Raw genomic sequence first — 24,779 nt, forward strand, 5'->3', positions numbered from 1 at the left:
ACCTGGTTCAACTCTCCATAATCAGAGTCCAATGGGTCTTGCCCATTGTGATCCTCTTCAGTAGAAGGTTGGCCCCCTCTCTACTACCTTGGGTACCTGGGTCTGATGCATTCTCTACATCATGAGCCACTAAGATATATGCCAGGTGGTTGAAGGTTGGACTCTGTCCTTGTCTCAGTCTTCTGACTGAACACAGACTTCTCAGTTGTTGAAAAGTGAATGTGTCATATTTAGAAGGTACCCTTAGGTTCTCTTCTGGCAGAGGCCCACTAGGCCCTGCTTCCAAGGACATTGCTAGTGAGGTGTGGTGTGTGTACCTACCTACACTACTTGTTTCCTACTAGAACCTCTCTAGGAGTTGTAGTCAGGGTGTGCTAGGCCCTTACCACCTACAACTGCTAAGTTCAGTAGAACTTATGTATTATAAGAAACTTGATTTATATGTACATACAGGTACCTTAATGTGATCTTTCAAATGATATCTCAAGATTATTTGGTAAAACAACAGCAAGCTCTTATCCCATCCGCTGCACACCAATGTGAGAAGTTAGCCTGGCATATGATGTCCACTAGTTCTAGTTGGCACCTTGCACCAGTCTAATCGACCTTATTGATGGTGGTTGTAAAGTCAACCTTATAGAAAGCTATCCTAAGGGTAGCGTGGACCAGCAGTCATCAGGCTAAGACTTCAGAGAACGTATTAAGCCAGTTGTTTTACCATTTATAATCTCTTGAATACCAAATGAAAGTACACCACACAAGGTATATATCAAATATATATGTATTTATTCTAAACACAACCCCTCTGCACTTTTTATGAGGTCAGAGGTAAAAGTTCAATACAAGAATCTTAATCGTATTCTGTGCAACTTATCGTATGCCATTTTGCCCTGGGGGCCTCACAAACCATATACTAAAATAGCGGTATAAGAACCACGTCTGAAATAGAAAGCAGGCCTGGGGCCTGGGGAATCGCTGGGGCTACTCTAAACAACCAAAGGTTAGGGAGTAGGAGGCCCACGGGAGACGCGTGCAGTGTCTAAACACAGCCGCGAGTTACCATTGACTTTCTATGGGAAACAAACAAGTTACAAAGTTACAGTTTAAGGACACTTCTAATAGAACTACGATGGAACCCTTTTAGACTTAGACACTAGGAGGGCCAAGACCCTCGAGACTATTAGAGTTCTTGTGTTACCTCACCCACGGAAGCCGGGTGCATAGGTGTCTTTGGTGTCGGGTTTCGTTGTCGATTTCAATGGAGATCTGCAAAGAAGTGCTTCAGGCGACCAGAGGAAAAGTGTCCGGGTGGATCCAAGGGTGGATCGAAGATCTGAAGAACCTGAAAGCAGAAGGGACAGAGTCTGGGTCACTTGCCAGTGACCAGGAAGGAACCAGGAAGGAATGAGGCGATGTTGGTTGATTTCAGGTGAAAAGGTGAAGCTTGTCTCTTCAGCCCGAGGACCAGGAAGTATCGACGACAACCAGGAGCTGGATTCAAGCTGTCCAACAAAGGATTTAGCTGACTACAGTGTCAGTATCCGGATTGGACCCAACAAGCCTTGGCAAACGCAATCCGTGCAGAATGTCAAGATGGGCTTCGGTGTAGACCAGCAAAATCTGTGGTGCTTCTCCTTTGTAGGAAAGCTGGAGAAATGCCTGGAGCAACCAGGAAAGCAAATTAGAATCAAAAGTAAGTCTTTAGCTTGGCTCAATAGCCAACGGACTAGGAACCGGGAAGACGCATCGAGCTGAAATGCAGGAGCGGGCCCCACGGGACATTCGTGGAGTGTGGAGGCTTGAGCTTCAGTGCAAATAGTGCTCAGTCTGGGGCTTCTTGTACCCCAACGCACAACTGCGAGTTACCTCAGGAGTCGATGCAGTTAGCAAAATGCAGGATGTCCAAGAGTTCCGGTTTCACGTCTCTCGTGTCTGCCACGGGTCTCAGCTTTGCTGGGATCGTCGAGCAGCGTCAGAGAAGTTTGGAAGTCCATGTCTTGTGTTGCAGAGTCTTCGGGATCCGGTGGGAGCCTCGACAATGCAGACCAGCAAAAGTTGCTGATGGTGCCTGTTTGCACAGGGTGGTCACTCCTTGACCTCAAAGGAGATGTCTTCCATCTTCCAGTCGAAATGGAATGTCGAAGGTCCAGGATGTATGTTTCAAAGTTTCGTCCAGGGAAATCTAAAGTCCTAGGGACTGGGTTCCTATACTTATACTAAATTTAGGGGCTGGACTATGTCTAAGGTCCCTCCTATGGGTGGACCTGGGGAGGGGGTGGTTACACCCCTTCCCCTTTGTCCAGTTTTCGCACCAGAGCTGGGGCTGAGCGCCCCAGCAACCGGTTTGAACTGGGAAATGCATGAAGCACTTTGTGTGCCTCAGGCAGTGTCTGGAAAGCATTCACTGAATGCAGCCCTCCCTGCCCCAATACACTAAAGTCTTGTCTGGGTAGGTGCTAGCACCTCCCGGGCAGGAAACCTATTGTCCAGGCCCCCCTGCCGGAGTTTCATCCAGCAGCAGGAGGGCAGACTTGTGTCTATGGCAGCAGCATCCATTTTGTGATGCTGAGGCTCTGTTTAACTTTAACCGGGTGTACCAGTAACTACATGTCTTCTCCCCCTAGAAGAGTGGAATGCTACCCCCACCGCCAGGACTGGCAGGGGGTAGTATTCCAAAGTGTTTGACACCTTACACGACATGTTTTGATAAAGCCAAACCAAAGTTAGCATTAACCGCGAGGATTACAATGCACTTAAGAGTATATGGTATGGCTATATCATAGAACAGTTATAAGTAGATGGTTCTGAAAGCTGTAGAGGGGCTCAGCTCATGCTAGGGCACCCTCTCACATAAAACCAAGCACTCTGCCTTCAGGATTGTTAAGGCCAGCCATAGAAGTGACTTATAGGCTACTATGTGTCTATATATGAGGTAGATATAGATATATTATATCTAAGTAAGGGGTGATTACACCACCTTACCCAGGCTGTGTGAACAGACCTGTGGTGTCAGTTTGGAAGCCCAACCAGGGTGGCACAATACATGCTGCAGCCCCTGGTAGGCCCTGGGTGCACCTTTGCCCTCGGACACATTTGTTGACTACCTGGTCTTTTGCGGCTTTTTTTTCGCCCATTGTTGCTGCTGCCCAGAGACCTGTGGGCTTAATCCCTGCATTACAGCTATCCACGCGCTATCCTCATGGACGGCGGACTGCCGGGGCACTACATGCCCCAGAAGGCAGCACGGTCTCGTGGGAAGAGGCGCAAGAGGACCCGCGGCATCATTGAAACTTGCCTGGGAGACCCCGAGGCACGGGACACGCGCGGGCTCACCCGGGTGAAGCCCGGGCCAAGGGCAGGCCCATCCTGCGCCCGTCAGAACCCGGAAGAGGCTGGGCTGGGCCTACCCTCTTGGTCCCGTTTGTAGAACATTTGTGACACAGCCAAGTCCTGAAGTTTGTCCAGAAGTTACTTGCAGAAAACGTTATGGAAATTATCCTGAAGGCTAATAGGCCTATAATTTCGAAGGATAGCTATCTCTGTCTCCCTTTTCATAAATCAGGATGATGGCTAACCCTGCTCATGTATCTGGTAGCTCAGCCTGTTAAAAAAAGGGGTTGGATAGTGCGTTGATATAGGGCACCCAGACAGTCTGGGTCTGTCTGGGTGCCCTATATCAACGCACTATCCAACCCCTTTTTTTAACAGGCTGAGCTACCAGATACATGAGCAGGGTTATCCATCATCCTGATTTATGAAAAGGGAGACAGAGATAGCTATCCTTCGAAATTATAGGCCTATTAGCCTTCAGGATAATTTCCATAACGTTTTCTGCAAGTAACTTCTGGACAAACTTCAGGACTGGTACAAGGTGAATCGCAAAATTCGGCCGTTTGCGAATGCAATTCCAATTTTTGGGATGAATTATCATTTTTGTAATTTTCGCAATTTAAGAAATCGCAAAATTGCGATTTCATAAATTGCAATTGCATTTAAGGAATCTCAAATTGAGATTCCTTATATGCAATGCATCAAACTTTAAAAATTTGCGAATTTGCAAATAAGGGGAGCAAATTACCATGAAGTTGACCTTCATGGTAATTTGTGAAAACTTTGAAAAATGCACTATGGGGCATGTGTGTGCAAAATGTACTTATATGCAGATTTCAGGGGTGCAACAGGGTGTCCTTTGAGCCGCATGCGACAAAAAACTCTGCCACGCAGCAGTTGGCAAAATTTGACTGGAACTTCGAATTACAAGCATAACGACACCTTCATTTTGCACCTTACTCCATTTTATTAGTAAAAAAAAAAGGAAGATCCATGTTGTTTTGTAATAACAGGATTCACATCAGAAATTTCAGTTCAGCCACTGATCATGCAAAAGACTTGGATTGTCTCCATCACCTCCAATGAAATAGGACAGAATGAGTGAAACAATTAAGAAAATTAAATTAAAAATAGCACATAAATGCCTATCAAGATTACAGGGTGCTCCAAGGAGGGATTAAGGCTCTATCTACTTATCAAGTATTTTTCCTGAGGAAGAAATCTTGAAGGGAGGGGGAGGACAGCCCCTTCCATCAGGATTTAACAATGTATTTGATATTTGTGTGTTTGTGCAACATTTATGGAGCGCCAGAAGACAAGGTAAACTAAATATCTTTTTGGACAGAAGAAGTTATGACAAGTTGTTGCATTCGCGGGTTTATCTTGCGTTCATTTATCCGAGGAACAAATCCGTAGCAGCTTTTGCCATTTAAAAAGACAGTTCTACGTCTGAAGCAGAGATATAGGCAGTACCTGGATGTGGGCTCCAACAATTTTTCGAGCCTCCTGGAAGAGCTTTTCATCCTCCCAGTGTGGGTTTAATTTGTTCAGCTTTCTGGCCAACCGGTTATGTTCTCGAACGAAAATTGTGTTAATAGCCAAAAGTCCTAAATTTTGATTTGCTCGTCTGTCACCTGAAAGAGGGTAAAACATACATTTGTACCTGTTCTGTTTAGTATTAACAGCAATTCGTAAATGTATTTTAGATCCTTAATTACAGGTTAATGCTATAATTATGCAACAATAAAATAATAGAAACTTCTGACACAAAGATTAATTATACTATAGCTACTTATTTTGTCCAATCATATAATTTTCCAAGCTTTTCATGTATCACTGTAAAGTCACTGATATCTTCAATTGACGAAACCTCCTTTGGTTTATTCGACTGGAACAACCTCCAGAGGTCTCAGTGGATTTCTCTGAACACACCAGTCGGTATTATCAGCGCATTCAATACTGATGAAACATCCCAAGACTTAACTTTTCTCATAGCAACCTATTTTTTGGACTGATGGAATCTCTAGTCACCGCAACAGATTACTCTAAACAACCTTCTCGAATATTTAGAGCTTGCTATAACCACTTCCAAAACCTCCTGGCATCTAAATTATTTACTCTGTAATTATTATTTTTTCACTAATTTATTTTCCTTAAATGTGAATGTACCTCTCTAAATCCACTGATGTCTTCCATTTTGAGTCCTTTTTGGATCTTGATGAATTATTTTATCACCACTTACCTTTCACTGATGTAATCTCCTGGCCCCTCACTAAACTACTCTATAGCTACTCATTTCTTACAACAATGTATTTTAGTGGGTTCCTCTAAGCCATAGGTTCTTTTAATTGATGCAACCTTGTAGGATCTTGATGAATTACTCGAACATATGCTGTCTGGGTGGAATACAGGCCTGTCAGTGATTTCTTTTTTTCAATTTAACAATTTTCTGGTAGAGTTTACATGAGTTAATGGCATCAAAGTGATCAATATAATTTTAATACAATGATAATAATATGAAAATAAATATCAGTTATGGTGATTACATACTAATGTAAATGTAATATGTACATAAAAAATGATTCAGTGAGGTGTTTATAAAGAGTTAAAGTATACTAAAAGAGTTGATAACATTATAATAGGAAGATGCTGTGAAAAGAGCACATAATTAAAGAGAAAGGTAGCGAAAATAGAAAAAGAACAGAGGAAACATGATCACAAATAAAGAGTTTTAAGTAAATCTGCTGCAGTGGTGTTCGGGTGTGGATGTTGCAGCAAACCAAGCTTGAGGATGAGTGATGTGGCTATAACACAGAAATCCTGTTATAGTTACTTGCATAAATCTAATTTAAATAGCCTTAGCTCAGTTCTTATCCCCTGGTTTTCTGGTTCAAGAGAATATGGGGCATATGTAGGTAGCCGTTTGCGATTCGCAAACGCTGAAATTCAGCGAATTTTGGTGTTTGCGAATCGCACACAGCGTTTTGCTATGTAGGTGCATATTAGCAAAATAAGGAATCGCAAAAATTGCGATTCCTTATTTTGCTCAAGCATTTAAGGAATCGCAATTTTGTGATTCCTTAATGCTATGTAGGAGTCAATTAAAAAATGCAATTCAGGCTTAAGGAATCGCAAAATACCACCTACTCAAAGTAGATGGTATTTTGCGATTTCCTTTATAAATGCATTTTTTTAAAAAATTCAAAGCGCCTTGTGGCGCACAGACATGCCCTTAGGGCATGTCTGTGCGCCACATGTACTTACAGGCACATTCCAGGGGTGCAACAGGTGTCCTTAGGACACCCTGGCACCCTTGGAATTGCGATTCTCAAATTGCGACTTTCTCATAGAAAATCGCAATTTGAGAACATATCCCCCTTCATTCCTATGGCCTCTTGGAGGGAACAACGTTTACAAAGCAACTTTTACAACGCACTACCATTACAACGAAACCTTTACAACGCAACAGCCATTACAACGCATGCCATTACAACGCAACCATTACAACGCATGACACTACAACGCATACCACTACAACGCATGTCATTACAACGCAGTCATTACAACGCAGTCATTACAACGGATACCATTACAACGCATACCATCCCAACACATAGTACCCTTACACTATCCAACACTTACCCTACTGTTGCACCCCCTGGAGTTAGAATAGGAATTTTTACCCCTACACTATCCAACACTTACCCTACTGTTGCACCCCCCTGGAGTTAAAATAGTAAATTTTAACCCTACACTATCCAATACTTACCATATATGCAATGTAATGGTATGCGTTGTAATGGTATGCGTTGTAAAGGTAGTATGCGTTGCAGTGGAATGCGTTGTAAAGGTAGTTTTTAGAGATGCGTTGTAATGGCATGCATTGTAATGGATGTTGCGTTGTAAAAAATGCATTGTAAAGGTATGCGTTGTAAAAGTATGCGTTGTAACGACATACATCTGCCTCTTGGCCCATAGGAATGAATGGGACACTCATTCCTTAATTGCGATTGACAATTTGCTAATCACAATTAGGGAATATTAGGTAATCGCAAGAAAAGTTGCGAATTATTACCTACATTCCATCTTGCGATTCTCAAATAGCGATTCCTTAAAAATCGCTATTTCAGAGTCGCAAAATGGAGATTACCTACATATGCCCCTATATGAGTGATTGGAATTTCCAACTCAGTCACCTATCTTGAAAGCTGTTTTGACAAGGTTAAATTCCACTTTTCTTTATGCTTCCTTCAAAATTTGCAAGCTGGTAATAGTGAGCCTAATCTCTTGCTCTATGGGTTATTTTTCAGCAATGACTTTAGTTTAATTTACCCTGCCAATATGTTGATGTGAGGAGACATTTTTCATGAGCTATAGTACATCTCAAATGATAAACATCTGGATTACAGGGATTGCAGCCCATTGGACCTTAAGGGTAGCAATTGTTAATCATATATGGAAACCATTCACTATATAATCAAGGATATGCACTGGAGCGGGGTTGTAATGGGAACCCAAAGCACCCCTGACAAATTCTGTCAGGCCAACCCCAGACGGAGTTTAGTGAGAAAGCCTGAGCCCTACAAAATATATTTCAAGGGTTTTTCCTCCCAATATTTTAGGAGAAAAATGGTTAAAATGGTGTATTCTGCAAAACATATTTCTTTAAATATTCAATTGCATTCGTTTTTAAAGCATAGTAATTAACAACCTTATAGTGCACCAGGATACAAAGTCCAACCCACAGACATTCTTACAGAGAACACAAAAATAAGATGTCAAGCATGCAACTTGAATTTAAATATAACATAATATAGTAATAAACTCTATGCAGGCAACCAAGATTGTTGAGTTTAATGTAAAACAGCTACACAGCAGAGACAGCAAAACGATGGCAAACCGCTAGGTCCCAACTGCTCTCTGACCCATTCAAAACCTAGAACCCAATGACCGTGCATCCAGGCAACCATTAACATTCTCCCCATGACCTTGTCCTCCACAGATTCTTTCACTATCAATCTCTAATAGTGCCCCTCATCTCTCCATAGCCCCTCTCTTACATGTATTTCATCTGTTTGATAGCGCCTCTCATACCAGTGCAGGGTGTTGTAGCACTTTACATCACACAAACATACAGAGACAATGAATCCTAAGTGTGTAGATCAGTGTATGGAACATGTTACAGACGACAAAGGAAACTACAAGGTGTAGAATTTAAATGACATCCATACTGTTAGGCATTATTTATGAGTGCTTGTTCTTGAGAAGCACAAACTCAGGATTCAAAACGTAAAATAGTGGTTAGGGTTAGCTTTACTAATAACAATTTATTTCTACCCAAACAAACCATTTTTAGCAACATTAGGATGATGAAAAACTTGGAAAAAACATACATTTCCAACCTCCATCATGCAGTTTGCATGAAGCTCTTTGATGGCAGTTCGTAGGTCACTGTGCTATATTACTATTGTAACTTATGAACTGCAAATAACAAAACGAATCTCTACTACAAAAGCAGTAGTCCACTGACCTACCCACATAAATTACAATTCTGTGAATTGTATGGTACATGATCTTTGCAGCAGGTGGGGTAATTCTTTGCATTACTTTAGATAAGTCAAAAATGCCACTAGACAAAACTTGTATCCCTCTCCAGAAGGAATATTAATCACTGCAGGGAAGTAGGATCTGCTTTTATGGTTACCCCTACTTTTTGCCTGGTGCTAAGCTGTTACTAACTAGTCTGACTGGCATCCTGCTAATCTGGAACCCAGTCTATCTGCTTTCTCCCTACATTGGTATGTTTAGTACTTGGGTACTTCCCAGATTGGATACTGGGGTACCCTTATAAGTCCCTAGTATATGGTACTAAGGTACCCAGGGCCTACGTACCCCAGAGGTCCCCCATGGCCTGCAGCATGCATTATGCCACCAATGGGAGACCATTAAAAATGGAACTTCAGGCCTGCCACTGCAGCCTGTGTAAGCTTATGCTTGCACCACTTACTAAAGATATAGGTTTCTTATACCTAGGGTCACTGCACTTAAAACCTATAAGTGACCCCTAAAGCAGGTCTTTGCAATCCTGAAGGCAGGGTGTGTGGTTCTAACTGAGCATGAGCAGAACACACCCACAGCCTACAGAGTCCATTCTCCTGGGTTGTAAGTGAAGCAGCCATATATATATATATATATATAGAGTGGCAGCACTAAACTAAGCGATGAGCATCTCGAAAACAGCTTAACAAATCCTATCATGTTTGGTATCAGATGGAATCATTCACCCACAATGTGTAGGAGGTATGATTCCAAGCACTGGAACAGCCCTCTGTTAGGCTCTCAGTGTTCCCGGTACCCGCCTTCTTCACCCGGACAGCACAAAATGGTTCCTGCCGAACAGAGACAAGATTCTGCCCTCCTGCTGCTGAGCCTGGCTCGAGCAGGGGAAGGCAGAACAATAGGCATCATGTGACCACCTCTCAGACAGGATTTAGTATATTGGGGCAGGATGGGTGCGCTTGCCAGTGCCACTCAGTCTCCATGAGGGGCACATTTTGTGTCCCCATGCATAGTTCAGTTCAAAGTAGCCCTGGGAGCCATTGGCTCCCACTCTGGTGTGAAACTGGACTAAGGGCATGGGAGTAACCTCCCCTGTCCATACCCTCCCTGGGAGGGTCCCATGAATCATCCCAACCCTTTCCTTAGGGTACTTAAAGGCTTTCCTGTGGGTGGGTCCCTAGATTCGTCGTGGGACAAGATTCAGATCAGACACCACTTCTTCTTCTACCCTCTAGGCACTCTGGACTTCGTTTGGGCTTGAATTTGTCTCCCTTCCAGTCTGCTGCATCGTAGGTGCCTGTGCACCACACAGGCACCTTCCAAGGCCTGTGGGTATCAAAGACACCTGAAGGAATCTATTTTGGAGTGAAGGAGTCACTCCTCTGCATTTGCAGGAACCGCAACTAAGTCGACCGGTCTGCTAATCCTGAGCTCCTCCATAAGGTACTGCAACACAGATGGGGGTCCTCTACAGCTCCAGAGGCCTGCCTTTCCCTCTCACCAAGTTCGAGGCCTGTATCCCTCGTGAGGGTTACAATAACTGAACCCCTGTGCACCACGTCAACTTGCAGTTGCAAGGCTTGTTGGCTTCCTTCCAAGAAGATCTTCGGGCTTCAAATATCCCCAACCTCGAGAACTTCCAGTGACCAGAATCTTTGGCCACACCACTTCGTGTGCATCGTGGCCTGCATCTTTTGGTGAGCTGCTTGAGAGTCCTCTCGTGACTCCAGTGCCTCCAGCCTGTGGGTCAATTTGAGGGTCATCTTTGTTTCTTTTGGTCTACCCTGATTGCCTGGGCCATGAGTTCCCTGATTGTGGTGAGTCCCCTGGACCTTGCTGGTCCCGACATTGCACCTTCTTCGACTTCTGTGTTGGTTGCATTTGCCAAGGCTTGTTGGTGCTCCCGCCAGACACTGACCCATCAGCATTCGACATTCAATGTGGGACAACTCGCGCATGGCTCCTGGTCTTCCTCAGCGTCACTTCTGAGTGACATACTCTGTCCCCTCTGCTTGCAGGTACCTCTCAAGTCGAATCCACCTTCAGATTCTTCAGATACTTTCTCCTTCACCAGCAGCAGCACTTTCTTGCAGTCCTCCATTGGGTTTGACGGCGGTTTCCGTTACCACTTCACACCTATGCAACTGGATTCCCTGGTGTAAGTAATGTGGGTCCGAGACGTCTCCAACCTTCTGTCTTCTAAGGGGTTTCTTAGGATCCACTGGGAAGGGTCCTTAAACATTAAAATTCTAACCACGACTTACACTTAGAGTTGTATGGAGCCCCTGGTTGTGTTCCTAAACTGCACACGCTCTCCGTGGGGCCCCTATATACTCACCGTGGGTGGTTCCTTGGTCCCCAGCACTTCTACGTCCTCCCCACCTTGTCTTGACCCGAGTCGTGGTTCTTATATCACTTACTTAGTATATGGTTTGGTCCCCCTGGGGTCCACTGTGTATTCTGTGCTATTTACTGTGATCTTTTCAAAGTATTGTGTGCATTGTGTTTATCTCGGGTGTTAGAGAGTATATTACATTAAATACATATTTTTATAAATACCTTGTGTGGTTCTTTTTCACTTAATTTATACTATAAGATTGCATTTTGGTAAAACAAGCTGCTTTAGACTCCTGGGCTAAGCCTGAAGGCTGCTCTCCACTACTACAACTTAGAGATCTTTTCAAGGTTGTCTAAGACATCTTAAATCACCATAAGGGTTGTCTGGACTGTTGCAAGGTGCCCACTTACATTAGTGGACATCATATACCTGGCCATCTTTTCACAATTATCAGATATCTTGAAATATTTATTAATGCCTGAGAACTGCTGGATATAATTGGAACTCTGCAGCTGGTGCTTTTAAATCCATAACAATCTGCAAAACGCAGTGCCCCCAGCTTAGCAATAAGCTGCCCTCAGTAGCAAAACTGGTTTCCAGCCACCCAGAGAAATGTCTCATGCCTAGTCCGACCAGTCAGCCCTTGCATTGGAGGGCAAGAAGATGGTTGCACCCTTTAGACAAGCACCTCAGCCGAAAAGAAACACAAAGATAATTGTAAGCCAGTCTAGTGGGTATACAACCTTTACAACGAAACTTTTACAATGACCTACCATTACAACGCAACTTTTACAACGCAAACTATTACAACGCATTGCTCTGGGGGGCGCTCTAGGATAGGGAATAGGTTAATTTACTATCCAATAACCTTCCCTACTATCCACGGGGACTGGAGTTGGAATAGTAAATTAAACTATTCACTATCCAGCGCCTAAAAGCATTATGCGTTGTAAAGGTAGGCGTTGTAAAAGTATGCGTTGTAACGTCATACATCCGTCTAGTGAACAGTCTGTTAGAATGCTGAACCACCATCGCAGCTTCCACTAAAAGACACAAATTCACCAAACCTAGACCTTCAGTTTCCAAACTGCTAACTTCATCCTGGATAATCACATGGGAGACACTTCAAGGAGCAACTAATGAACTAAGTACTAGTGGTAACCCTAGGATGCTCCAAGGCCACCTGCTTAATCTAAACATAACATAATTAAAGCAGACCATCCTCAGTAAAAAAATACGGAAAATCACCAAAATAAATGCTTTCTTGTGAACAATCTTTAGTAACATTTTCTCAATTAGCAGAAAAGGTGAAAATACATACAACAAATACCTGTCTGTGGAATAATAAAGGCATCCACTCCTGCCAAAAGATCTAGAAATTGGTAGAAGAAATAGGGAAGTACTCTCTCCCATCTTGTGGCAAATAGATGTAGCAATGGAATGATGAAGCAGATGAATATCTTGTGAAAGATCTTTATAGACGGTATATGAGGAGAATAGGTTAGAAAAACCTAACTTAGGGGCCCATTTTGATGGCGGCGGAGGTACCTCTTAGGTGCTGGCGGTGGTGGAAAATGTTGGTGCGACGTGAACCGCCATAAAAATGCGCCTGCCACCGTATCGCTGAGGGAGTCAATAGAGACCCACGGCCATGCAGAATGACGTCCCAACCGCTGTACAAAACAGAATGCCCCAAACAGCTTGTCACTCCGCAGTGGAGAAACCACTCAACCAGAGACAGCGGAAAAACGACAGGGGAGCGCTTAACCAGACTCCCAGTCCCCTCTACCCGGTCCCAACCGCAATGGATCCAGCTTTACACGCCTTTCCGGTTCTGTACCTGATCCACTATCAGCAGGTAATGCACCATCGTGGACAACGCCGCAGCTACGTAATAACACAACTCTGCACACAACCACAACACACGTCTCCTGGGCTGATACACAATTCCTGTCCACACTAGACACTCCGGTGGGGACAGGAACACATCCACAAGTGTGTCCACAGATGTCCTAACTGTACCCAAATAACCCCACCGTATCCAGGTCACCCATCAACCGCGAAATCAGTGCAATCTCACGGACACGTCACAGCAGCAGTGAAGACGTGGGAAAATGTGCACACAATGTAGTAGGCAGGGCCAGCACTAGGCATGGGCAATCCACAGAGACCCTAGGGATACACCTCCAGCATTCACATACTAGGCCCCCCACACCCATTAGGGGACATGCTGTGTGCCCCTCCTGTGCCCCCAGCACAATTAACCAGCCAGGTATACCCAGACCCTCACCACACAAACAACCAGCGAACCTGTCTCAGAAGGTGGGTGTGAAGAGGAACACCCTACACAGAAGCTCAGGGGCAGGGCAACCCTCCTCCCCACACCTACCCTCTACTTATTTCAAGCAAACTGAGTCCAATCACAAAATTAACACACACTGAATATGAAAAACCACTAAACTGTAAACACTGCCTGTCAAGTCTCCCAGACACACCACACATTGACACACAGCCACATATACATACACTTACCAGATGTCTGCAGCAATGGAGGACAAAGAATGGGCTAGCCAAAAGTGACACAGTACAAGAAAATCACACATTACTAATTTGGACACTGTCATGAGTGGCACATTGGTCCTGTGCACAGATCAGCACCACAAAGCATAGTGTCACAAAGGAAGTGGTGGTGAGGCCCACACACTGCCAACCCAAGGGGATAGGTGACATGAGAGTGAAGTGGTGTGTACATCAGTAGTGGACAGGTCAGGATTGTACTATACACAAATACATGGAGGAGTCACTCACAATGGGTAGGCATCAGAAGCAATGCTAGGGGACGGTGGAGCTCCACACCCCACATACCATACTGGAGCCAAAGATATCTCAAGTGACAGCAATGCATGAGAACACTCACCCACAATGTCAGTGTGGCTAAGGAGGTCTGCACAGTGAGCACAAACAGTAACACGATACTGGCTGATCAACACAACACAACATAGACTTGGATGTCACACACTCTGCATACCCACAACTGGCTGTAACAACAAATAGCTGTCCCCCAGAAGTGCAAGGACACACCAACACACTGCACAACCTACAACTACTACATGTGCACACAATCCCAAGCACAGGCCTGACAAATCAAACTAACAGGCACTCAACTCCTGGGTGACATGTGTGCAGTAGGGTGATGCACCGTTACATCGCAACTTTTACAACGGGAGGCTTTTACAACGGAATTTTTACAACGCAGGATCCATTACATCGGATGCCATTACAACGCATGGCATTACATAGCAGATGCTATTACAACGCATGGCATTACATCGTAAGTATAGGTAAGTATTTAATTTTTTTAAATTTTATTAATATTAACCCCTTAATTGCTGCCGTCGGCCAACGGTCGTCACGGCCACTACCTCCCCAGTGCTGCGCACGACCGTTGGACGTCCAGTTCAGCACTGGATAATGGACAGCACAGCACTGGGGAGGTTTGTTTACAAGCTCTAAAGGGGTTAATTATAATTAATTATATATATTTATGTTTTTTAATATTATTAATTTATTATTTATTATATTAATTAAAATAATTTTTAAAATAAGTACAGGTGTACAGGGGTGTTTTTAGGTTTCAGGGTAGGGTTTGGGTTTTGGGGTACAGGGGTGTTTTTAGGTTTCAGGGTAGGGTTTGGGTTTTGGGGTACAGGGGTGTTTTTAGGTTTCAGGGTAGGGTTTGGGTTTTGGGGTACAGGGGTGATTTTAGGTTTCAGGGCAGGGTTTGGGTTTTGGGGTACAGGGGTGTTTTTAGGTTTCAGGGTAGGGTTTGGGTTTTGGGGTACAGGGGTGTTTTTAGGTTTCAGGGCAGGGTTTGGGTTTTGGGGTACAGGGGTGTCTTTAGGTTTCAGGGTAGGGTTTGGGTTTTGGGGTACAAGGGTGTTTTTAGGTTTCAGGGTAGGGTTTGGGTTTTGGGGTACAGGGGTGTTTTTAGGTTTCAGGGTAGGGTTTGGGTTTTGGGGTACAGGGGTGTTTTTAGGTTTCAGGGTAGGGTTTGGGTTTTGGGGTACAGGGGTGTTTTTAGGTTTCAGGGCAGGGTTTGGGTTTTGGGGTACAGGGGTGTTTTTAGGTTAAATTAAATAATTATATTATATTAATTACATTTCTTAATTAAAATAATTAAATTAAATACATTCTTTTAAATAATTTAATTTAATTACAATTTAAAAAATATTTAAATTAAATTAATTTCATTATATTAATTAAATAAAATTAATTACAATTTTTATTAAAATTAATTTAAATAAATAGATTTAAATTTATTAAATAAAATTAATTACTATTTTAAAATGTATTTTAATTAAATTAATTAAATTAAATTAATTAAATTAACTTAATTACATTTTTTTTAAAAAAGTATACTTACCTATACTTACGATGTAATGCCATGCGTTGTAATAGCATCTGCTATGTAATGCCATGCGTTGTAATGGCATCCGATGTAATGGATCCTGCGTTGTAAAAATTCCGATGTAACGGAATGCGTTGTTATAAACCGCGTTGTAGTGACACCAATCCGTGCAGTAGCCATTGCAGGGGCACACACACATCAACACTACTGACAAAGTCACCCCCTGCACGCTGCACACTTCATGACCACTCAAGTGCACACATTCAAATGTACCCATGTGACTAGGAAGGCAGGCCAATACACCAACACTGCTGTCCACACATCAAGCAAGATCACACAGATATGATGGAGCCTGCCTGCAATCCTGTGGATAGAACCCCCCTCTGTGCTAGCAGTGCATCCAAACATGACATGACAGGGTACAATTTAGCAAACCTGACCATAGAATGATTAGGATGACAGTAGGCCATCACAAACAACCATCAGTGCACCCCCAAGCCCTAGAGTCGAGAAGAACTGAAGTGCATGTCACCTCTGCCAAACTCTGAAAAAGGTAAACAAGCAATTGGCAATGTTAAAGTGGCATACAGAGCATGTGTCACATGAAACCATACCCATACAGAAATGTTTTTATTAAACAAGGACACTGACAAAGCAGACAATAGGAGTAATTGTCTTTATTACAAATCACCAAGATAGGCATCAAAAGTAGACAAGAGCAAGGACAGTGGCAAGTCCATAGTTCAAAGGAGTGACATGTGTGCATGAGAAACTGCCGAGGGAATCGGCATCCATAGTAACCAACAGCAAGGCCAGTGGGCAATACAAAGTGCAAAGTAGGCACATGTGTGCTTGCGAAACTGCACAGGGAGTGGGCATCCTAAGTGATGAACAGCAAGGCCAGTGGCAAGTACAAAGTAGAACAAAGTACATGTGTGCATGAAAAACTGCACAGAGAATGGGCAGCCATAGTAACCAACAGCAAGGCCAGTACAAAGTGCAAAGCAGGCAAATGTGTGCATGAGAAACTGCACAGGGAATGGGCATCAATAGTAACCAACTGCAAGGCCAGTGGCCAGTACAAAGTGCAAAGTAGGTACATGAGAACCTTCGCAGGGAATGGGCATCAACAGTGATGAACAGCAAGGCCAGTGGCCAGTACAAAGTGCAAAGTAGATACATGAGAACCTTCACAGGGAATGGGCATCAACAGTGATGAACAGCAAGGCCAGTAGCCAGTCCACAGTAAAAAGTAAGCACATCTGTCCATGAAAACCTGCACAGGGAATGGGCATCAACAGTGATGAACAGCAAGGCCAGTGAACCTTACAAAGAAGAACAAAGTAGATGTGTGCATGCAAGCGGCACAGGGAATGGGTATACATTGTAACCAACAGCAAGACCAGTGGTCAGTCCACAGTTAAAAGAAGGCACTTGTGTGCGTGAGAACCTGCACAGGGATTGGGCCTCAACAGTGATGAACAGCAAGGCCAGTGGCCAGTACAAAGTAGAACAAAGTACATGTGTGCATGAAAACACGCACAGGGAATGGGCATCCATAGTAACCAACAGCAAGGCCAGTGGCCAGTCCACAGTTAAAAGTAGGCACATGTGTGCATGAGAACCTACACTGGGAATGGCTGAGACTGTACACTGCCATTGTCAGCAACACAGCTAGGGGTATAACAATGGGCAATCCAGGCACCGCTGAGGGAGAGACAGGTGTGTGAGGGGGACTTTGACTCAGACCTGGCTGTCAGTCGGAGTGGGAGGTAGCTGAGTGTCGGGCTAGTTGGAGGACTGGACCTGGGAGAGAGAGGACCAGCTGAGGGAGAGGCATCAGTGGCTTTGTGATCCGGAAGGCTGCTTGGACCGGGTGGTGTGGTGGCCCGGGGAGGTGGAGTCATGCTGCCGTGAGACACAGTGTGGAAGGGAGAATGTGGAGGGGTACCTGTCTACTTCTTGGGGACTCGATAGGGAATGTGTCTTGGGCGGAGTAGTAAGTGGGGGGGCCTCAACAGACTCAATCTCCAGCACAGGTCCATCAGGTGCAGGTGGTGGCCCTCCCTCTCGGGATCTGCTGGTTTGGGCGGTATGCTTGGTCTTGCCAGGCCTTTTCCCCTCCATCCCTGTTGACCAGGTGAACACCCTACAGTGCCCTCCTTTCCCAGCTTCACAGGGGGGTGGATGGGAGTTGAGGTTGTGGGTGAATCTGCCTTAGAGAACTTTTTCTTTGGACTCTTAGCAGCAAAAGCTTCACAGCAGGCACATATACTGTCTGCTTGTCTTTGAGAGATGCTTTTGGAACGGAAGTGCCCATGATGCTTGGTTGGGGATGCTTTTGAGGCATGTGAGCCTCAGGCCTGCTTCTTGGCTTGATGCCCCTGATGGGCTTTTGCCTTTGCGCTCTGGGGTGACTTTGTTTTTTTTGGGGGGGGTGGAGTCTGTGCTCTGTGCCCCTTGGGCTGCTGCTGTTGTGTGCTGTATCTTAAGCCTGTGGGCTGTGGTATGTGGTCACTCTCGTCAGATGTAGCCACTGGCAAGGGGTGGCCAAAGGGACTGGAGCTGGATTCTGAGCCTTGAACAGCTGAATGGCTGCCGTCACGGTGGACGACAAAGACTGGACAGTCCTGTGTAGCCCACCCACACCCGAATGAATGCCCTCCATGAAGGCAACTACCTGAGCCAACTTCTTGTCATGGTTCACACCATCCACTGACCCATCTTGCTCTGAGGCTGACAGGAGGTCAGGAAGAGGCTCAGTCTCCTCCTCCATCCCAGCATCTGTTGCCAAGAGCATGCCCACTTCAGACCTCTCTAAGTGGGGCTTAAGGCGGTTGACATGTAGGACTCCACTGGGGCCATGACCCACACTTTCTGGCCAGGTTGAAGCTCTACAGAGTGGCATTCTGGTCATACCAGCGCTTCATCTCCTCCTGGCTGGCTTCCAGATTCGCCTCAGCAACTTGCCTGAAATGCCTAGTCTGGTTCCTGAAGGCCAGCATGTAGCTATATACATCCTCGGGAGGTTTCCTGGGAGATTGCTCCCAGCCTTCTTTAACCAGACTCAGAGGTCCTCTGGCCGGGTGTCCATAGAGCAACTCAAAGGGACTGAACCCTAGAGATTTCTGTGGCACCTCCCGGTATGCAAACAGTAGGCATGGTAAGAGGACGTCCCACTTACGCCTCATGGGTTCCTCAAGACCCATAATCATGCCTTTCAGGGTCCCGTTGAACCTTTCAACCAGCCCATTTCCTTGGGGGTGGCAAAGAGTGGTGAACTTGTAAGTTACACCGCACTCCTGCCACAGGGACTTCATATACTTGGAAATTAAGTTGGTCCCCCGGTCAGACACTACCTCACGAGGGAATCCCACTCGGGAGAAAATTCCCATCGTGGGTTCCGTCCCACCATGGGGGCCGTCACTGTCCTCAGAGGTATGGCTTCCGGGTACCGGGTCGCATGGTCCACCAAGACCAGGATGAACCTGTTGCCCATGGCTATCTTGGGGTCCAGTGGCCCCACAATGTCAATCCCCACCCGCTCAAAGGGGGTACTGACCACAGGGAATGGCTGGAGAGGAGCCTTGTGCTTCCTCCCACTCTTTCCACTTGCCTGGAAAGTCTGACAGGTCTTGCAATGAGTATCTGAACTCTTGCGCATTTGGTGCCAATAGAAGTGGGTGACAAGCCTCTCAAAGGTCTTGTTCTGCCCCAAATGTCCTACTAAAGCCACATCATGAGCCTGTCCCAGTAGAAAGGCTCTGAACTTCTGGGGTACCACCAGCAGACGGGCTGACCCAGGTTCAGCAACCTTAGGCTCACTATACAGGAGACCATTCTCCCAAAAAATCAAGTGGGATCCTGACTGATCACCTGCTGCCTGGCTTGCAGCCTGTTGCCGCAAACCCACAAGAGAAGGACACTCTCTTTGCTCCTTGCAAAAGTCTCGCCCTGGAGGGGCCTCCTTCTTGCTGCCAATGGGTCAGCTCAGGCGAGTTCCCCAGTTCAGCTACTAGCTCCCCGGTAGGCTCCATGGCATCCCCTCAGGGTCTACCTCCTCTTGGGCCGTGGGAACTTCAGGGGCCAGTTTCCCGTGCCCCTCGCTACTTCTCTCTAAGGCAGGTTCCTGGGCCTCCCTCTCAGGCTCCAGGTCCTCTTGAGAACCCCTACTGGCTGACATTGACCGGGTCATCACGCACGCCCAGTCAGGCAGTCCAACCATCTTTAAGTGAGTTGTTTTCTCCACTTTTTCCCAAGGGAGCGCTCCAAATCTTTTGCCAACAAACAGTCAACAGGCAGGGCGCTTCACAGCTACCTGAAGAGTACCAGAGACCCCCCTCACTCAAAGGGAACCTGAGCCATTGGACAATGACTCTCTGTGTTGTCGGCATTAACAACTCGGCAAAATGCATGAGGGACAATCTGCTCTTGAGTCACCAGGTGACACTGACAGCTGTCACACTGGCTCCAGTGTCTCTAAGAGCCTCCACCTTTTGGCCAATGATGGTCACTCGCTGCCCATATTTCTTAGTGTTCCTGGGTAGATGAGCTTCTGAGACCGCCTCACAGTCTCCTAAAGAGACAAGAGTCATATGTGTGGGACCCCGCCCACCTTGGACATCCATCTCCTCCCCCAAGGCTACACTATCCATCTGCTGTGGGTGCTTATATACCGAACAGACGGCACCTGGTATCATTCGCCTTATGACCCAGATCACCACAATTGTAAATTTCAGGGGCCCCTGGGGAACAGGACTACCTGTCGGCCCCCTTGCTTTCTCTTAGGGAGAGGCTGGGAACCTTTCACGGGGTTCCCTTGGGGACTACTTTGGGGCCCTTTGCGGAACTCCTTCTGTTTACCCTTGTCCCCCCCCCTCTTCTGCTGGGGACCCTGCCCACCTTTGGCTGAGTCTCCCATGTAACCCTTGTGGACTCTGGTACTGACCCAGCGGTCCGCCTCCTCAGCAAGCTTCCTAGGGTTAGTCAGCTTGCTATCTATCAGATGCTGGTGCAGCTCTGGAAAACAATTATCAGACAAGTGCTCCCATGCAATCAAATCAAAGAGACCTTGAAAATCATTAACCTTGCTGCCCTTTACCCAACCATCCAATGCTCTGCAAAAGAAAGTGACATATTCAACCCAAGTACTGTTTTCTAATTTTTTGCATTGCCTGAACCTCTGCCTATAGAGCTCAGGTGTCAAACCATATCTAGACATCAATGTACCTTCATGTGGCTGTATGAATTGTGGACATCAAAAGGCAAGTCTAACCATGTATCCCGCCCCTCACTAAGGAACCTTCCTAACAACCCCGCTCCCCAATCTCTCTCAGGGACCCGGTGGGAAGACATGGCTACCTCATAGGCTCTGAACCACTGACCAATATCATAATTTTTGTAAAACTCTTTCACCACATCCCTGGGAATATACAGTCTGCTTTCTGTATGTACTGACGGCATGCTGCTTCCAGAGGGAGTACTTCCTAAACTTTGAGCTTTTAACTCCAACTCCCTCAAAACCTTCTCATGATCAAACTGCATTTTCTTCTCTTCCAGGGCTAACCTCCTGGTCTGTAATTCAAATTCGAACTTCTCACTTAACTTCAGTTTTGTCAGCTCCATTTCATGCCTTCTATTTCTCTCCCTGTCCTCCAACTCCTCTGGGGACAGGCTCCTGTTAGAAGCATTGCTACCTGCAGAGGAAGGTGGTTCCCTTCCTGTTGGGCTTCTGCATTTTCATCCCCTTCCTCAATCACAGGGGTTTTCCTAGCTTCTACCCAGGCCCTCAGTGCCTTGTAGAATTCTTCTTTCACTTTAAATCCAGAAGTGCAAACATTGAATTTCTTGCAAAAGTACTTCAGCTGCTTTACTGTGTAGCATTCCAGCCTCTCTTCTTCTTATTCACAATCAATAGAGACTATGGATTCTGCTCTCTTCACTGAATTAGGCATCTTTCAAAAATAGAACCAAAAAAATCCAAAAAGGAATCTACCAAAAAGTATGTGGTATTGTTATGGTCTGCACTCACTAAGTACTGTTCACCAGTCACTGTACATGAGTCACATATGCAAATTCGGAATCCCTTCCGCTTGACTTCCAATGTTAGATTTGGGGGTCTCTAGTTGGCACAGGTAGGTACTTGTGACAAATAGGGACCTTCTCCTCTAGTCAGGGAAAAGGGGATTACACTCCTAAAGTAGCCACTGCTCACCCTCAAGGTAGCGTGGCGAGAGCAGCCAAGACTTTATTTCAGAGGCGTTGTAAGTTAAGCCATTGTGACCACATACAGTAACCCAGTGACAACACTACAAATGGACACCACACAGGTTTTATATAAAAAGTAAGTAGACTTTATATAGAGTTACCACAAGACCATAAATGACAAAAGTACACACTATGATTACTTTAAGATGGTAGTTTTAAGGTTAGTTTAGTTAAATACTTAGATGCGACACTCTGCGTCAATGTACCTTAGGTTGCATTGCGCTTCCACGACAAGCAATGTCGCAGCGATGGGAAATGCGGCAAAGTTCAGGTACAAAGAAATAAAGACGTGAAGATTTCCCAGATACGGCACGCTTCTCGGGGATACGAGAAGCTTCTCGGTTCGATGCGTGGACTACAGCGGCGACATCCAATATGCGACGGCAGCAGCTCCGACGGCGGTGCGCTTCTCGGGGATGAGAGGTGCTCTTGGTCGATGTGGTGCAATGCAACAGTTCCAGCGGCGACACCCTCCTTCTTCGGAGTTGAAACAGCAGGCACAGCGACGGCGACACGCTTCAACCTCGTTGCGAGATTCTTCTGATGCGTTGCAGTGCGACAATCACAGCGGCAACACCCTCCTTCTTCGTAGTTGCGACAGCAGCAGCAGCGACGGCGACACGCTTCCTCTTCGTTGACGCAAGCTTCTCTCCGATGCAGTGCGACAGTTCCAGTGGCGACACCCTCCTTCTCCGGATTTGCTACGGCAGGCCCAGCAGCGGCGACACGTTACTTCTCGTTGAGTCGCGCTTCCAGCTCCTTGCGACACACAGTTCCACAGAAGGCCCAAAACAGCAGCAGGCACTTCCACAAGAACTCTGGGGAGCTGGGGGTTGAAGTCTGTTGTCCCTGAGACTTCAGCAGGAGGCAAGCTCTTTTCCAAGCCCATGGAGATTCTTCACAAGTTGAAAGCAAAGTACACAAAGTTCCTTTCTCCTTCCTTTGGCAGTAAGGAAACAACTGCAGGCCAATCCCCCGAGCAGCACTTCAGCTTGGGAATAGTCTCTCCTCAGTTTCTTCAGGTTCTTCTCCTCAGTAAAGGCTTTAAAGGTTTCTTCTTGTAGTCCAAAAGTGATCTAATTTCATGGGAGCAGGGTCCCAATATTTATACCCCAAAATCCTTTGTTCTCTGAGGGGAGAGGGGCCTGTGCCCAGTCCAAACCAGTTCTGAAGCACTCTGTTCACCAGACTTCTCCTTTCCTTTCACAGTGCAGGGCAGAAACATCAGACGCCCTACAGGAGGTGGAGCCAGCATTGTGGAAGGCAAGTACCGTCCTGGAGCACTTTGTTTACAGGACTCCTTCTCTTTTTTCAGTGTGCAAGGCAGAGACATCAGCTACTCCCCAGGGGGGGGGGGGGAGCCAGCATTGTGGAAGGCAGACACAGCCCTATTCAGAGTTCAGGTCCACTCCTCCCTCCCATCTAGATGCAGATCTCTTTATTCACCACTGGGTGACTCAGCCTGTCTCTTGGAATTCCCCAGCCCTGTCACTCATAAAACCAGACAAGGAATACACAACCTATCAGAGGCAGGTTTGAATGGTTAGACAAGCAAATACCCACTTTCTAAAAGTGGTATTTGCAAACACAAAATATTAAAATAAACTTTACTAAAAGATGTATTTTATTATTCTGAGTCCAGGCATACTAAACTCGAATTTCTACCATGTTCTCTGAGCCTGTTAGGATTGTAAAATGTAACAATTCTAACAGCCCATTCTGGCCTATGGAGAACAGGTGGCTTGCAATAGTGAACAACGGAAATGGCTGTAATTCACTATTAGGACATGCCACACATATCATGGCTTGTCCTACCTTATACTTACAATACACCTTGCCCTTGGGCCTACCATAGGGGTGACTGATATAAAGAAAAGGGAAGGTTTAGGGACTGGCAAGTGGGTGCACTTGCCAAGTCAGTCTGACAGTACCAGACTACATGCAGGCTCTGCAATGGCAGATCCTAGACACATTTTACAAAGCTGCTTCTGTGGGTGGCACAACCAGTGCTGCTGGCCCACCAGCAGCATTTGGATTACACGCCCTGGCACACGCAATGCACTAGACTAGGGTCTGACAAGTAATTCAAATAGCCAAACATGGAATCACTAATCCATATATCAATTTACAATAGGGAGCACTCGCACTGTGGCACTTGACAACAGTTGCACAGTGCCCAAAGCATCTAACACCAGCAAAAATACATAAGGCAACAGCACAAATGGAAGGGAGACCCACGCCAATGGTACCAGGTCTAACAGACAGATATACGGTGGATGTAGCCTGCTTATAGGAGACGCACTTCACAACACACACGGACACCAGAGTAGGTGCAAGATGGGTGACAAATCGGGTAGCTTCCTCGTTCTCTACGTATGCTAGAGGTGTATTGTTGCTGGTGAAGCGGGGGACCCCCTTTCAACATCTGGCTACTATTACAGATGATCAAGGTAGATATCTCATTGTACACGGTAATTTTGGAGGCACGGTACCGACCGTGGTGACGTCTTATGGTCCTAACACTGACGACCCTAGTTTTTATGCGAGCTTATGGTCCAAACTTGGTGATCTGCCAGATGTGACAGTAGTCTGGGGAGGCGATTTCAACATATGTCTAGACCCAGCTCTAGACAGATCCACAGGTAATGAAAGGTATGGCAAGCAAGCTGTCAAAGCTTTGAAAGAGGGCATGGACACTTGGGGTATGAATGATATATGGCGCAAGCTACACACTGACCATAAGGAGGGCACCTGCATGTCCACAACACATGGTCTAGGATTGACTATTGCCTTCTTACTCAGGACGCATGTACGTGGACGAAAGACATTGTACACTTACCCAAGACACTGTCAGATCACTCACCAGTCGACCTCACG

At 45.8% G+C, this 24,779-nt stretch overlaps 1 protein-coding gene across 2 annotated transcripts in view; it reads right to left on the bottom strand.

The window, feature by feature from the left end:
* Positions 1-24,779, bottom strand: part of LOC144828515 (lactoperoxidase-like) — a 1,612,675-nt gene that overhangs the window by 601,960 nt on the left and 985,936 nt on the right. For both annotated transcript variants that reach the window (XM_078686761.1, XM_078686752.1), the window contains exon 10: positions 4,804-4,964. In XM_078686761.1, the coding sequence (XP_078542887.1) occupies positions 4,804-4,964 (161 nt within the window). The remainder of the gene's footprint in view (positions 1-4,803; positions 4,965-24,779) is intronic.

The sequence above is a fragment of the Lissotriton helveticus genome, chromosome 1_1 (genome assembly GCF_964261635.1).
Source record: "Lissotriton helveticus chromosome 1_1, aLisHel1.1, whole genome shotgun sequence".
NCBI lineage: Eukaryota > Metazoa > Chordata > Amphibia > Caudata > Salamandridae > Lissotriton > Lissotriton helveticus.